This window comes from Plectropomus leopardus, chromosome 10 (assembly GCF_026936395.1).
Source record: "Plectropomus leopardus strain MGB_pleo_1.0 chromosome 10, ASM2693639v1, whole genome shotgun sequence".
Lineage (NCBI taxonomy): Eukaryota > Metazoa > Chordata > Actinopteri > Perciformes > Serranidae > Plectropomus > Plectropomus leopardus.
Window position 1 is genome coordinate 29,374,906 of NC_142185.1, and position 15,220 is coordinate 29,390,125.

Sequence of the window (15,220 nt, forward strand, 5' to 3'; positions counted from 1 at the left end):
TTCTTTCATGCACAGACAATCAATTATTTATTCCATCTAACTGATTAATTGTTTAGTTGATCAAATTTCTAAAATTTTTTTAAAGATTATTTTTTGGTCTTTTCGACGCCTTTATTCGATAGGACAGCGTGATTGTGAAAGGGGGAGAGAGAGAGGGGGTGACATGCAGCAAATGGCCAAGGCTGGAATTGAACCTGCGGCCGCTGCAGCGAGGACACAGCCTCTGTACATGGGCCGCCCGCTCTACCCACTGAGCCGCCAGTGATGCTTTTTTCTGGTGCTTTTGAAACTAATTGAAATTGTAAGTATTTGGTTCTTGGTGCATTTTGGTGTCAAACATTTTGGAATAATTATTTGAATATTTTACTGTAATCTTAGTTGGAAATAATTATCATTTAAATGCATTTTTATTTAATTATATACTAATATATAACAATATAGTTTGCATAAATTAAAAGGGTTAGCATAAAACATCACTTTATAATTCATTTCTCAGCACTACTGTAACTCCCTCTGCCTTTGTTTATCCTGTTAGAAAGCCCCGGCCTTTAGCCGTTCGCCTGACGTACCTTCATACATGAGTTTGGTGGTTTTGAGGCCGTCGGTGTCGGTCTTGCTCTCCTCTGCCATCTCTCCCTCTGCAGGTTCAGTCAGTCGTGTTATAAAAACCTCGAGGCCGCAGAGGAGACCGGAGCGACAGTGCTGCTCACCAGCAGGAGGCAAGATCTCCGCTTTCACGCTGTACAACGTCTGACAGGAACAAACAGGAGTTATTTACGGAGAGGAAACCTGTTAATGTGGCGGGAGCGCTTAGAAAAGCTGGAATTCACCAAAATATTACAGTACGTGCATGTTTTCATACAACTTCAGCAACATTATCACGTATTCAAACCAGGAACATAACAGACAGATGTCGCTTTCTAAAGACTTGTTTAAAGGTCTAGATATCTGAGCCAGGGTTCCTGCAGCCTAAGACAAGTTCAGTTTGAAATTTTTAATGCCACTTGGAATTAAACTTAAGCAAACTCAACGATAATCAAAATCGCATGAAAAATAAAAAAATAAATAAAAATAAAACACAACTTTGCTGGTCAAGTTAAAAAGTTGATTTCTTGAAATTCCTGGAATTTCTTTTAAAAACCTTCTTATGTGGAACACATGGAAAATATATATCATTATTATTATACTAAATATATTATATTAAGTATCCATTTGGTTTGCTGTGAAAAAAACAAAAACATTTTAATTTGTCATTCGATTGAATGTGGTAGATGTGTTGTTGGTTCCTGTATCCTTATCTGCATGATGGTAATGCGAAAGGAATTCCATTAATTATTTAAAAGTTTATTATTATTATTATTATTATTATTATTATTATTATACATTGGACTTGGATACTCAGAAATGCTTTCCAAGGAAAACAACAAAAAATATAGAATTCTAATATTTCACACCAGAATGTCAGAAAAAAATTAATAAAATCTTATTTTTAAACATTTTTTAGACTTTTGACAGACTGAATTAAGATTAAGCACTTCTGAATTAATTAATCAAAGTCACTTTAATACCAATTAAGGCCTTTTTTTTAGATTAGTTCATTCAATGCCTTTTAAGACTTTTTAAGGATCCACGGGAACCCTGATCTGAGCTACCGACAGCACGGTCACAGCTCCACTTATCGAACTCTCGGGTCAGAGGAACAGAATAAAAGCTGAGGTGGACTCACAGTGACTCTCTCCAGCTGGAACTGGTAGTGAAAAGGTTTGAAGGCAGAGACGTCTTGCTTGAGCGGAGCGAAGTTGGCAGAGAAAACGCACTGGAGACAGGAGGGCAGGTCGTCCTTCCACCGCACCTCCCACAGGCAGAACACGCTGTGCTTACTGCACAACAGCTACACAAAAACACATCAATATGAATTAGTTTTGAAACAAACACAAGACAGATGTGAGCTGCCAGTCAGCCAGGGTCCACACTAACGCGCATTAATTTGAAAATGGCGTTCATGTGATAAATGGGTCAACAGATCGACTGTAAAACTGCGACATCTCTTTCTCCTGTTTTTGTTATCTGACTGAAAAAATGATGTATTTATCGGGGCGACCTCTAGCTCAGCTGGTAGAGTGTGCACCTCCTTTGGCTGAGGTTTCTGCAGCGGCCCGGGTTCCAGTCCAGTCTGGGGACCTTTGCTGCATGTCACCCCCCCCCTCTCCCACCTTTCCTGTCAATCTCAGACTGTCCAACCAAAAAATCTGTATTCATTTTGTCACACGGTGAAGAACAGAAAGATCCCTTCGACAGAAATGTCAGAATACTTTATTTCTCAATTCTGATTTTATTTGTGAATATTTGTACAGGAAGACATCCAGAACGACCCAAATCCCACCAGAGCTCATCACCCTGTCCCTGTGGTTCGTCCCGACCGAGGAAACTCATTCTGGCTTCTTAAAGAAAATCATTACTTCTGCCTCTACCCAGAGTTTACGACCATGACTGAGACCTGTAACTCTGATCAGCTGGGAAATGAAGAGCTTCACCTTCAGGCTCCGCTCCCTCCAGAGGCAAAGCTGACCCTACTTACACGTGTTTACTAACACGTAAATATTATAACTTATTTATTCTGTTTCTTTTTTATCAGACAAAAAATGAAGGAGATGTTTTTTACCTTGACATCTCAGAAGCATGTCGAGGTAAAACACATGTCCTACATTTTTTGTCTGATAAAAAAGAGAATAATAATAATCTAAAATAAGAAGACAAAATGAACTTGCTTTATCTAAATATTATGACATGTATATTATATACAAACACTAAAGCCTTTTATTAAACAATATCTATCTATCTGTTTGTCCGGTGATCCATCCCATAGACATTTGTCCACTTCCCTTTTTTCCTCTCACCTGCTGAGTTTTATTGTTGAGGGACTGCAGCTCCAGTGACGCGTGCTGCTTCTCTGTCAGCTTCACTTCTGCCAGCGTGAAGCTCACATCCGACATGTTCTGCACACACACCTGGATGTACTTCCTGGAGGGGGGGGGGTCAAAGGTTGCAGGTCAGACGTGTGTAAGAGCGAGGGGAATGTACATGGTGAAGAACGCTATGTTAACATTCAGTGAATAAATAATTCATGTGTGAAAGAGCAAATCTCCCGAGGATCCTCGTGACTGAACATTGTTGCTTCAACAATACAATTTTTTTATTTACATGTGACACATTCAGGTATTTCTGTGTGAACGGAGGCTCACCTGTTACCAGCAGAGAGCAGTGAGTGTTTGGTCTTGAAGGGGATGTAGAAGGTGAGGGCGAGCAGCGTGGAGTAGATGGACCACGGACAGTCGATGGACATCTGAGGACAGAAACCAGCAAAACTTTAGGATTAAAATCTCTTGAGGTATGGTGTAACAAAACAGCTTAATAGCTTAGTTACAAGGAGGGAACATTTATTATTTATTTAGTGTTCATTTAAAGGGGACACAGCATATTAATAAACATCAGAATAAAATGCAAACTAAATATGTGTGAGTCAGCAGGACTGCTAATTTACATCCATAGTCCCACAGCAGGTGACAGAAAGAAATAAAGAAAAATAAAAAAAAAAATAAAATACAACAATTCAAAAAGAGGTTGAAAGTGCACTAACAGTAGCGATGTAGACTGTATGACATATTAATCTGATTCACGATGGTTATCCTTGTGAAAATTTTAGGACTGCAGCTAATGATTTTTTTTCATTACAGAATAATTTGCAGCGTATTTTCTCAATTTATCGATTGGTGTTTAAAAAACATTAGAAAACAGAGAAAATGCCCGTTAGAGTATCCTTGTGCCCAAAGTGGATTTATTAAATGTCTTGTTTGGTCCCAAACCCAAAAATATTCACTTTGTTATCATGTAAAAGCAAGAAAATCAGCTTCCAAGAACCTGCAAATATCAAATGTTTGGCATATTTGCATGAAAAATGAACAAATAATCATTAATCATCAAATTACTTGCTGATTAATTTTTTGACAATCAACTGTTCAGCTGATAGCTGCAGCTCTGTTTTCTCTGTAGATACCAGAAAGCCTTTAAATCTTAATTAAACCAACAGAAGCGTGACACGCCCCATCACTATTTCCCCTAGCAGATTCGTGTGAGGGCCTCACCCTCTGGTCGATGGCCGTCATGGGCGTGTCAGGATGGCTGTAGCTGCGCGGTCGGTGGCGGACCTCTCCGTTGGTCAGCCTCTCGTTGGCGGGCCGGTCAGACCCAGACGGGATGACGCAGAGAACCTCCAGGTGGAACTCCAGAGTGTGGTACGGAGGGGTGGCGGGCAGACTGATGCTGGTCACCTTCTCAGACGACTGGATGGACAGAGCGTTCTCACCCACCAGCTCTGAACACATGAAGGGGACGGAAAAGGAAGCTGTGAGGACTTTAAAGCTGCGTTTGTGTCAGTCAGTGCGTTCATCAGCACGCAAAAAACGTGTTTCTGCAGGAAACAAATTTTACAAATGTGCAAAAGACACGTCATGTAGGCGATTAACCCTTGGAAACCTGGATTGACATCAATTGTGCTGCTTTCAGACGTCTTATGCGAGAATTTAACCTTATTGGTTTGGTTTTCCTTTGAAAACACAGAATAAAAGGTTTTTGATTAACTTGTCAAGAAATATAGATGCTTATTTTTTCCAAAGATAGGGGAATATGTCCACAGACTACATTTGTAGCTATGATAATTACATATTTGAAATTATTTTACAGAATTATTATAAATTTTAAGCACTTTTACAGCTCTTTTTCTTGAATATGTGTGGGTTTTTTTCAGTTTCCCATTTTTTTTTGGGAAGTCGGGGCTTCCCTGCTTAGGCTGCTGCCCCCGCGACCCGACTCCAACGCAGAAGAAAATGGATGGATGGATGGATTTTTTTTTTTTTGGTGTTTGCTTTGTTTGTTTTTGTTTGATTTTGCTCATTTTCAGATATTGTCTTGTATTTTTTTGTCAAATTTTTATGGTAATTTCTTCTTAAGTTGCTCACTGCCTTTTTCCCATTTTTTGAAAGAAATAGAGACATTTTCCCAGTTTTAAAAGGGTTGAGAGAAAACCAGTTACCAAAGGTGGATCTGTGCTGGAGACAGCAGAATAAATAGAAGCGCATACTGACCAGCTGTAGGGTTGCTGATGCGGGCTGTGCAGCTGCTGGAGGGCAGGATGGGCATGGTGTCTGTGTTGCTGAGCTGCAGAGCGTCTCCTTTCTTCACAGCGTAGTGACCCGTCAACAGAGTGAACTTCACCATCTGAGGCATACCGGCCAACAGCGGCTCTGAAACACAAATACAACTACAGTGAGCACCATTATCACACGCTGGTTTAGAAATAATCATAAACATGACGTGGAGGCAATCAGAGCAGTAGAAACGAGGGATGCACTGATTTCTATCAGCACATCAGTAAATAAGATGACATTCACTGACTGCAGTGGCTGATGTTTCTCTGTTGTGTCAAATCAGTTTCGTCTGGCTAAAAAGCAGGGCTTAACAAACTAACGCCGTCCTGTCGTCCCGGGGACAACAAAAAAGTGTTTGGAACAAGCAAAGATTTTCCCAAGGTGGTCTTCAGGACAAAAGGACATGTTAAACGTCCTCTAGATGTGTCGGGAGACACAACCTGTTTTTCCTCTGATAACGCTACACTGTCAACCACAAATCTGTGATGAAACCAGCAGAGTTAACGTTAGCTGTTAGCAGCCAGAGGCTGAAACTAACAGCTGACAGAGGTTGCATTATGTTACATTATGATGCATTTAAGTTTCCAACAGTAAAATTAGTGGGCAAATTAAAATTTTAACAATCTAATGATGTGTTCAAATGTAATCTTGTAAAATTTAGTTTTTGGTGAGGCACTTGATGAAGTAACGTTGCTTGAAGTTGCTGATGTACAATAAAAAGACTTCTGAAGCAGCTAAATACTTGAAAGGTTATATAACAAGTTTTAATAAGTCAAGTATAAAAAGTCAATTTTGTATAGTTTGTATAAATGTGTGCTTATTAACATATTGTAATGAGGGACTGGGTGACTTAGCAACAGGTTTTTTAGTTGTTGTTTTTTTTTATAATTTAAAAATTTCCCAATCAGTTTATCCCGAGTTAAACTATATGATGATGATGACAGAATGACCGTAAAAACGTATGAATCATGTCTGTTTGCCAGATGCATTTTTGGTTTGCTCAAAAAGAGAAATCTGTGAGTGCAGCTCCTGATGTAAGTAAGTGATTTATAATTATAGTTGTGACTGTTGTTGAGGAATCAATTTGCAATAGTAAAAATACATGTGTAACAAAAACAGTAGTTAAAACATATCAATACCAAAAGAAATAGAAATAAAAGCTACAGTGAATTCCATCTGCAAAATGCATACATTTAAATGTGCGAAAGGGAGTAGGAATTTACAAATTTACAAAAACTTTTTCCACAAATGTGAAAATTTGCCAGTTTCACCATAAAATACATAAAAGACATGCCCTAAAAACATAAAAAGTGCAATCACTATTCTTCCCTCAACAAGTGACTGATGAGTGTTAAACCACAGACGGACAGTTATTTGAACTGACTGAGTGTGCAAAATGTCGCTAAAGAACTGTTCATGTGTTTGTTTAACTAACTGCTTGTCTGCTCTTTATCATGTTGTCTTCTGTGTCTGGTGGGCCGAAGACAAATTTCCACCCTGGTGGACAATAAAGATATTCTACTCTATTAAATCCTACCCCTTTAGCAAACAAACTTGAAACTTGTGACCTCAGATTTCGAGCATTTACAGAATGTCATCCATCAAATAAAAAATTCAGACCTGAGAGAGGTTCCACTGTGAGTTGGGGCTCCTGAGAGTAGACTTCATACTGGACCGATGGGTAGATATGAGGCAGCACAAACTGCACCTGACCCACGGTGGCAAACAGCTGACGCAATGTGTACGTACCTGGCTGTCCGCTCTACAGAGAAAACACAGAGGAAACACAAAAGTGACAACAGATGGAAACTGAAAATATACTTTTTTTCTCCATGCAATGCAGCAGCAAAGTGTGTCTTACTGGTGCTGTGAATATGATGCTGTTATTCCCGGGCTCTAACGTAACGTCTTGCACTTTCAGCATCTGTGCTCCTTCCTTCATGGTAACAGTAGGAGGGCTGATGCAGTTGGGCGTTTCCGGCGGCGAGTTGCTGTCGTGCCGACGCATGACCAGATGAGTGTTTTTACACACCACTCCCGTAGAGTTAAGAGAATTGTCCGAGGGGCTTCTGTCCTGAATCTCCTCCAGCTCTAAAGGAGGACCAGCGGCTGAGGAGGAGGGAGGACCCGCTGACCCGTTACCCTGGTTAAACTCTACTGTCCCTGGGTTTGTTTGTCTCTGAGCTCCCTTCGACCTCCCATTAGTCCCTGCACGCTCAAGGTCAAAGTGGATGCTGGCGGCGAGTTGCTGTATGTGCACCGACACAGGCATCAAACATCGCAGAGTGAGCTCCACCTGCAGGACGGCTCCAGAGTGCACCGAGGCTGTGGCGGGATGGAACTGTAGCCGAGTGAGCTGAGAGAAAACGCCCATGCTGAGAGTCACTTTGTGAGCTGAGGAGGAAGAAAATAACATTTGGTGTCAATGAAATGCAGATTTCTGCAGTTTAGTTTACATCAAGACAAATACTGCAGATGGTTTTAAACAACTGTTAAGTGAGATTCATCAGTAATATTTAACTGCTGATGTAAGATGAAACATACGTGTTGCTCTTGGGACTTACATTTAACACATTTTAAGACCTTTTCAAGATACTTTTTCACCAAATATAAGACTGATTTTTGTTCAAGAATTGCAGGTAAGTAACAGCAGTAACAGGCAGTGTTTTTTTGTAGGAATATGGTTATTGGAGTGAGTCAGGTTCATTTACATTTTGCCAACAGGTATGAGCAAATATAAAGTAAAAAGACAACGTTAGTTTCAGTGGAAGTTTTAAAGATTTGTCACATCAGAAATGTGGACTTTCATGCAGAGGAACTGGACTCATTTTGACAAAAAAGAAAGAAAACAATGAATCAATTAAATTTGATAAAATCTTTGTGGCAGTAAAGGATTTTTTAGAATTTAGGACATTTTCAGACTTTCTAAGAACCTGCAGATACGACGCGTGAACTTCAAGTGATCCCAGACAACAACAAAAAAACACCCACTGCTGAATGAAAGCAACAAGATGAGAGCATTGTGGGAAATCCTGGACATCATCATCTAAAGTAGAAATAGAGGTGGAAGGCTTTTTTTTCATTAACATGATCACTTACACTGATCTCCAGACTTGCCGGCAAACGTCAGGATTTCTTGACAAAAGTGCTTCCTCTCCTCTGTGGTCAGATTCACATCACCAGCCAACAAGGCACTGGTTTGCAAGTGGCTGCGGTGGGATGTAAAGGAAACTGAACAACACAGCAAAACAACAATCTTTAAGGTTATTTCCTTTGAAAATTCAATCCTGACACTACTGTTAAGTTCACATATTCTGCCCTTATTTGGTCTCATGCTTATTCTTGGTGTTGGTGATTTGAAGGATACTCTTCAGTTCTGCCCAGCAGTTTCTGACACTCAGCAATCTGTTTCCTGGTGTGAGTGACGGGGAGGCTCCATCCCTCTGACACGTATGACTTCAGCGCTTCCTGTAAGAAGGTCTCTGCCCGCTCGGGGTCCCCTTTCCTCCTGAGAAATACACACAAACACATCATGTTGTTTCTCACATTGAAGGAAAAGCACAGAGATTACTGACAGAATGTGTTCTTGTCATAGTTTTTGTGACTACATGGAGCACTGATTTTTAAATGAGTCCAGCTTTGAGTGAGAGGCTGCAGCTGGCAGCAGCAAAACAGGCTGCAATGTGACCACCTGAGGCACGTTCAAACCGTCCATCCGCTAAAAGTTTTTGTTTTTACTACTGATTATCCTTTATCAGTCTTTTTGTTTTTTTTTAATCTTAAACGGCCCCTAAATAACCATTGCCAAACCCCCTCTATGTAAATACACATTCATTTTAACAATGTATAACTCACTTCATTCAAAGTCAATAGAAACAAAACAAAACTCATCTTCATTCATCTTTCCACCATTCCAACAATCAACTGTGGTTTGGCTGAAATAAACCCTTAACTCATATAGTTTGGAGTGATAATGCGCTGCGGAGGTTTGGCGATGGTGATTTTGGGGCTGTTACTGGTTAAACAAAAAGGATCTCACTCTTTAACACATCAGTTTTCTCTTGCTGCATTCAGACGTCTTTCACAAGTATTAAAACCTTTGAAAATTGAGTAAATTGGTTTGATTTCTTTTGAAAACATATGTAAAAAGGAATTGACCAACATGGTAATAAATGTCCCACAAACTGCAAGAAACTTTACCTAAACTAACATGTTTTTAAAAAATGTCAGTACTGAGCATAAACAAACTTTACTCTTGTGGTCATGTTAACATGTTTAAAGGCTGACAGCTTGTGTGGACAGAGAATGATGAACTATGCATCTGCTACTGAATGATGTTTGGCAGGACATGTTATGTATTTAAAAACAGTGACATCATGCAACATAAAAAAACACCCAGTCGCAGAGGCCAAGTTCACTTTGTTTGCTGTAAACCCTCACACACGTTTTGGTTAAGGGTCTGATTCCTCTTTTAAAGCTGCTTTAATCTACATTTTGTCTACATGCAGCAAAAAGAAATCTGTCACTGCATGATGACTCTAATAAAAGTATTAAAAATGTTACTTTAATTGCACTTTTATGGCTTCACATTTATTTAAAAACCCTGTCACAGCCCGTCGCACCACATTAGTGTTTCCATTTATTCTGCCTGATCAAACCTCTCCTCAGGAGTGTGTGGGTGTTAACAAGCAGTGACTGATTGACAGTTGTGGAGCTGAGAGCTAATCAGCCAGAATGACAAAAGACAGCAGTGTGGATGTGCAGGGGCTTCAGGATAATTCTGGGACCCCTGTGTGCCCCCAGGGAACTAGCAGGTTTCCTCACATGTAGAACTCAGCCAGGCTTTTTCCCACCAGTCTGGCAGACCTCAGCCGGCCGATGGCTCTGTACATCTCCATAGCAGCATGAGAGAGTTCCTGATGCAAGAAGTGGCCAACAAGATGGAGGAGGGAGAGGGATGAGGAGAGGAGAAAGATAATCAACTGAACTGTTTCCACTGAGGTTTCCAGGAGATTACATCAGAAAAAAAACTGATTTAAGTTTTTGGACAGGAATTCTGAAAATGTCTGTTAACTTACTGCTTTGCTAACTACTGAAACACACCACCAAACTGCAGCAAGGAAGTGACTTACAAGATAGTGCCTTTCAAAAGCCTCCACGGACGACAAGGCTTCCTTCAGCTTTTTGTACGGGCTCTGCAAACTGCTGACTGTGGAGGAAAACAAAGGGAAAGTAAAACCAGGCAGAGACTGTTTATTTGCAGTCTTCATTACACCTGAATCAACACGACTGGCTAAAGAAGCTCACTCTTCTGTCAGTGGAAAGGAAATTCCCACCCTGAAGGCGCCTGACACATCAACCTGACTATTACCAACATAAACAAACAGAGGTATTTATTGCTTCATGTCTGCTTTGTTTTTAAAAGCTGCACTTTAACACACTGCAAACTACAGCTGAGGGCCGCCATTCTCAGATACTCCGCGCATGCTTGTATGTAAAACCCAAAAAACACTGCAGACAAACAAACAAATCAGACTGACTACAGGACAAGAATGATACTTAACCCTCGTAATTTCCTCCCAATTGCCATACACCTTTTGTCGACTGGGGTCATTCTGACCCCGCCCTGTTTTGACTGTTATTTAAAGCATACTGTATAAATTGTCGATCAATTCTGTGTTACACCTTTAGTCTCACTTCAGTCCAACCCATTACCACACGTTTGTTTTGGAATTTAGGGCCAATAGACCTCTACATTTCTATGTATAAAAAACATATTTTGATAGAAAAAAGATTTTATTCGGGGTCACATTGACCCCAAGGACAACATGAACTTAAATTGAAAATGCACACTACAGTATATGTGATGAGTGACCAACTGCTTATATGGATCAAAAAGGTTTGGACAAAATCATTACTTTTCAAATGTTTGAAAACATTTGCTTTTTACATTACTCCCATGATTCTTGCATTATGGTAATTATTCTGCATCCATATTTTTAAACAGCCAGTAGAGTGCAAATATTTGAACAGTAAAAAATACAAATATCACATGGAAAATGATCTGCATGAGGAAAAAAAAGAAAGAGAAGAAAATGCGTGTCAGCATTTAGTGATCAATTTGACGGGGATATATGTGGTCACTGTTGGCGTTTTCAACTGTGTATGTCACATAAAAAAAATTGAAAAAACTTGTGTGTTTTTTTTTGATGTGCTGGTGTTTAAAGCCAGTGGCCATTTGCTTCCACTGATGTCATCAGTGGAAAGGGCTTAGAGTTTGGGAGTATCTGTAAACTTGAATAAGTTTTTGAAAATGACACTACTTTCATTTCACAGCCGAGTCTGAAACTCACCGGTCTCGGGCCTCTCATCCCCGAGTCCGGCCAGCAGATCCACAGTCCTGTTCAGGTCCTCAGATGTGGGTCCCTTCTCTGACACCAGGCCACAGAGTTCCCCAAGAGACTTCAGCTGGAGGACGAAGACAAGCAAAACAATTCAAAATTTAATTGGAAAATTCTTCTATTGTTTGAAGAAAGATCCTGACTGGCCACTGTTTAATGAATGAGCAAATAATTTCTCAGAAAGTCACTGAAGAAATTATTACACATCCTGGAGGTGACACAACTGATGAAAGCAAAAAAACGACATGATTTGGTATATTTTGTTACCTTGTCAGTTGCGTAAGCCCACAGCCCGACAGTATGGGAGCAGTTTGCAGCCAACTGGGCCTGATCGCAGCAGCCCTCGATCCTGTGCAGAACCTCCAAACAGCTGAGAAACACCCAGCAGTCAAGCGCCCCCTCCAGCACCGACACCTGAAGAGCAAGAAAAACAACAAACAGTTTCAGTTCAGTCTGTTCAAGCCTTCAATTTACGTTTGAGGATTTTCTCATTTTCAATTAGCTTTTTCTATATTTAGCAACAGAGTTTAAAGAGTACATGAAAAAAATGTCACTGTAGGAGTCTGTTTACCTCCAGGAGTCGTAGCTCCTGGACACAGTTGTGCAGCAGCTCCAGCGCTCTCTGTGTGACCTCCCAGGGCCTCAGGAGGAAGATGAGTAAGGTGCACTGACGGGAGAACAGGTAGCTCCTCAGATCTAACAGACTGGCCTCCCCGCGCTGGATCCCATCCCTCTTCTCCATGTCGATGGGCCGGCGAAGCAGCAAGCCGCTCCAGCTGCGCACCGGGGCGCAGAATGAGCCGAGCCAGTTCGCTGTATCTGTGGACAGAAACAAAACTGATCTTGGAAACAGAAAATGGAAGTGTACAAGTCTATGTTACTTGAGGATATAATAAAAGTAATCATAGTAGTTATTTACCTCCGGCTCCAAAGTTAAGGACATATTGTGTAAAAAGAGCATCTAGCTCATCATACTGGACCAAGGCATCTTCAAACTGCTGCAGCATCTCAAAAACAAAGGCCAGCTCCTCCTGCAAGAGAAAACACACACACACACACATCGCACATGAGACACAACAAAACTGTGAAACTTGAGCAGCGTAATCCACAAAAGAGACAGTTAGAGGCAGGATTCCCATATATTGTCACAGACAAAATTTCAAAACATTTTTCTATAACTATATTTTCTGTTTTTTCAGTTTCTGGCTATGGTAAATGGTGACATTTTGACAATACTAAAAGAAAGCATGCCTTTCAAAAATGTAATTAAAAAAAAGGTCAAAACTTTTCTTAAGAAAATATGCATAAGAAAAAAAAAATTCACCCATAAAAATCACCAAAAAATGACAAAAAAAGAAAAGAAAAAGTCCTCTACAATGTTTACATTTTCTGTAAAAATCGCCAAAAACGAAACAGAAAAAAAACATGCTGGTTTGGAAGGCATGTTTTCTTTAAAAAATTGGCGGTAAAATAAAAACTAAATATAGCCATTTAAAGTTGTATGCCCCTCACCTAAATAAATTCATCATTACGTTACATTAATATGAATTAATTTCTTACACACTTTTTCATGATTTTCTGAAATTTTCAATGATTTTTACTAATTCTATGATTTTTTCAGGCCTGGAAAACATGATTGTGAAATGACATGACTTTTCCAGGTTCTCCATGACTATGGGAACTCTGTAACAGCAGAAACAATACAGACACTTTTTTTGTCCTTTCAGTCCCGTCACCTTTACTCATGACAAAACTTCTACTTCTCTTTCTTTGCCAGCATATTTCCTGTTCCTTTTCTGTGTACCTGGACCATGAAGTATTCACAGAAGCTCCAGCCGGGCTGGGTGCGTTTCTCTCGGAGCGTCCGCATGTCGTCTTCGAAGCGGCCCAGGTTCTTGGTGAAGGACATGAGCAGGAGAGTTCGCAGTTTAAGCAGCAAGGAATTCCAGGATTCCTGAGACCGAGACGAGTCCTTCAGAGGATCTGACAGCACCACACACCTGCGTCACAGGGACATAACCTTTATATACAAATTCAAATTTATTGTCATGGGTATTAAGATATATTAAAATGCATGTATGCATGAAAACGACAAAAAAAGATACATAACATACAATATTTATTGACACATTACAGCAAAAACATTCGGAGCACATGGATGCCTCTACTGTTCACTGACATGACTGCCTGCGAAAAGAAGCTGTTACTGAGACGGTGGTGTGTGATTTGACACTCCAGTAACGTTTTTTTAAGATGGAAGGAGCGAGAACAGCGCACGAGGAGGCTCATGTTCACGATGTTTTGGGCTTTTCTTTACACTCAAGGAATTTGAATTAATATGGTTTCTTATATTCAGCAGAATATTGATTATGCCGGTTGCTGTTTGAGTATAAAAGAGCAGCAACAAGTCAGTCTCAACCATATTCTGCTGCTAATTTGACCTCAGTCCACTCGTGTCCTCACCTGTCGTTCTGCTTGTTGCAAAAATCACTGCGGATCTTGTCCACGATAGATGACCGTGGCAGGATGTTGGTCTTGTTCTTCTTTTTTGTATCGTTGGTCTCCACGACAATAATGACCCAGTCTGCTGAGCCGTGAGCCCGCAAGCTGTTCTGCCAGCGCATCATGTCCTCCTTCACCGTGCTCTTATACACCTCTGTGTCCTACAACGAAGAGCAAAACAATAATCATTCATTACACCGGGAGGTTATTAAAATGATCCTCTCACTTGGGCTATTTCACCTAAACACTCAGCCTGTTATGATAAGTACATTATTGATTTATCATATATGGACGTGACCTCAATTATTTTGCTGACCTCCATATTGTCTGTTGTGTTTACAAGCTTGTTTGTACTTGTATGAGTCAGCAGCTGCACTTTTTTGGGTGGAACAGCAAGGTGCACCTAATAAAGTGACCAATGAGTGTATTTTCCAACAACAGTAGTTAACGTGACAGCCTAGTTAACACCTGAAAATGATGTTAAAACACACCAATCACACATGAAATTTAGGAACATCTGAGAGAGAGAGAGTAAAAATATCACAAATATATGTCATACAGACAAAATTCTGATTGAATGTTGAAGGAAGAGGCAAAGATGTTTCTCCTTTATGTGACCTGCCTGTTGCACCCGCTGGGGATGTTTTCACATCAGAAAATATCAGAGCAGGGAAACGACAGAAAAAATGCTGACCAACAAGTTCACATATCAAGATAACCTCGCCTGTGTGGCCACTGAACGCTGTGACAGTGATTTACTCAGTGACTGACTGCTACTTGAGAGCCGTGTTTGTTTTAAACTGTCTGGAGCTGAGTAGAGGGGGATATAATAAGACGTGTCAGTTATTATGTAACAGTATCCAGTGACAGAGAGGAACTGAAGCCCCGGGCTTTCACAATGTTTTGGAAGTGAACTTGTAGCTACAGTTTGTAGGATTTTTGGGTTGCGAGTCTTAGCGATCAGTAGAGCGACACTGCACGTGCAATCACGTGTTCATAGAAGTGACTTATTAGCCCTGAACACATTTGGTGTGTTCTCCTTGAAGCATTTATTTAACTGTGTCGCTAAGGGTTTGGACTGAGTTTTGCATTACTTACAGTTTCTGAAGACTG

At 40.4% G+C, this 15,220-nt stretch overlaps 1 protein-coding gene across 1 annotated transcript in view; it reads right to left on the reverse strand.

Annotated features, from left to right (window-relative positions):
- trappc10 (trafficking protein particle complex subunit 10) overlaps nt 1–15,220 on the reverse strand; it is a 30,058-nt gene that overhangs the window by 4,359 nt on the left and 10,479 nt on the right. Inside the window, exons 4-21 of the mRNA XM_088083521.1 lie at nt 14,069–14,268; nt 13,410–13,605; nt 12,525–12,636; nt 12,177–12,424; nt 11,873–12,019; nt 11,558–11,672; nt 10,337–10,413; nt 10,029–10,120; nt 8,572–8,712; nt 8,304–8,413; nt 7,066–7,598; nt 6,825–6,966; nt 5,142–5,300; nt 4,143–4,372; nt 3,243–3,343; nt 2,898–3,021; nt 1,727–1,891; nt 570–750 (exon numbers count right to left, since the gene is read on the reverse strand). Of these exons, the coding sequence (XP_087939647.1) occupies nt 570–750; nt 1,727–1,891; nt 2,898–3,021; nt 3,243–3,343; nt 4,143–4,372; nt 5,142–5,300; nt 6,825–6,966; nt 7,066–7,598; nt 8,304–8,413; nt 8,572–8,712; nt 10,029–10,120; nt 10,337–10,413; nt 11,558–11,672; nt 11,873–12,019; nt 12,177–12,424; nt 12,525–12,636; nt 13,410–13,605; nt 14,069–14,268 (3,073 nt within the window). The remainder of the gene's footprint in view (nt 1–569; nt 751–1,726; nt 1,892–2,897; nt 3,022–3,242; nt 3,344–4,142; nt 4,373–5,141; nt 5,301–6,824; nt 6,967–7,065; nt 7,599–8,303; nt 8,414–8,571; nt 8,713–10,028; nt 10,121–10,336; nt 10,414–11,557; nt 11,673–11,872; nt 12,020–12,176; nt 12,425–12,524; nt 12,637–13,409; nt 13,606–14,068; nt 14,269–15,220) is intronic.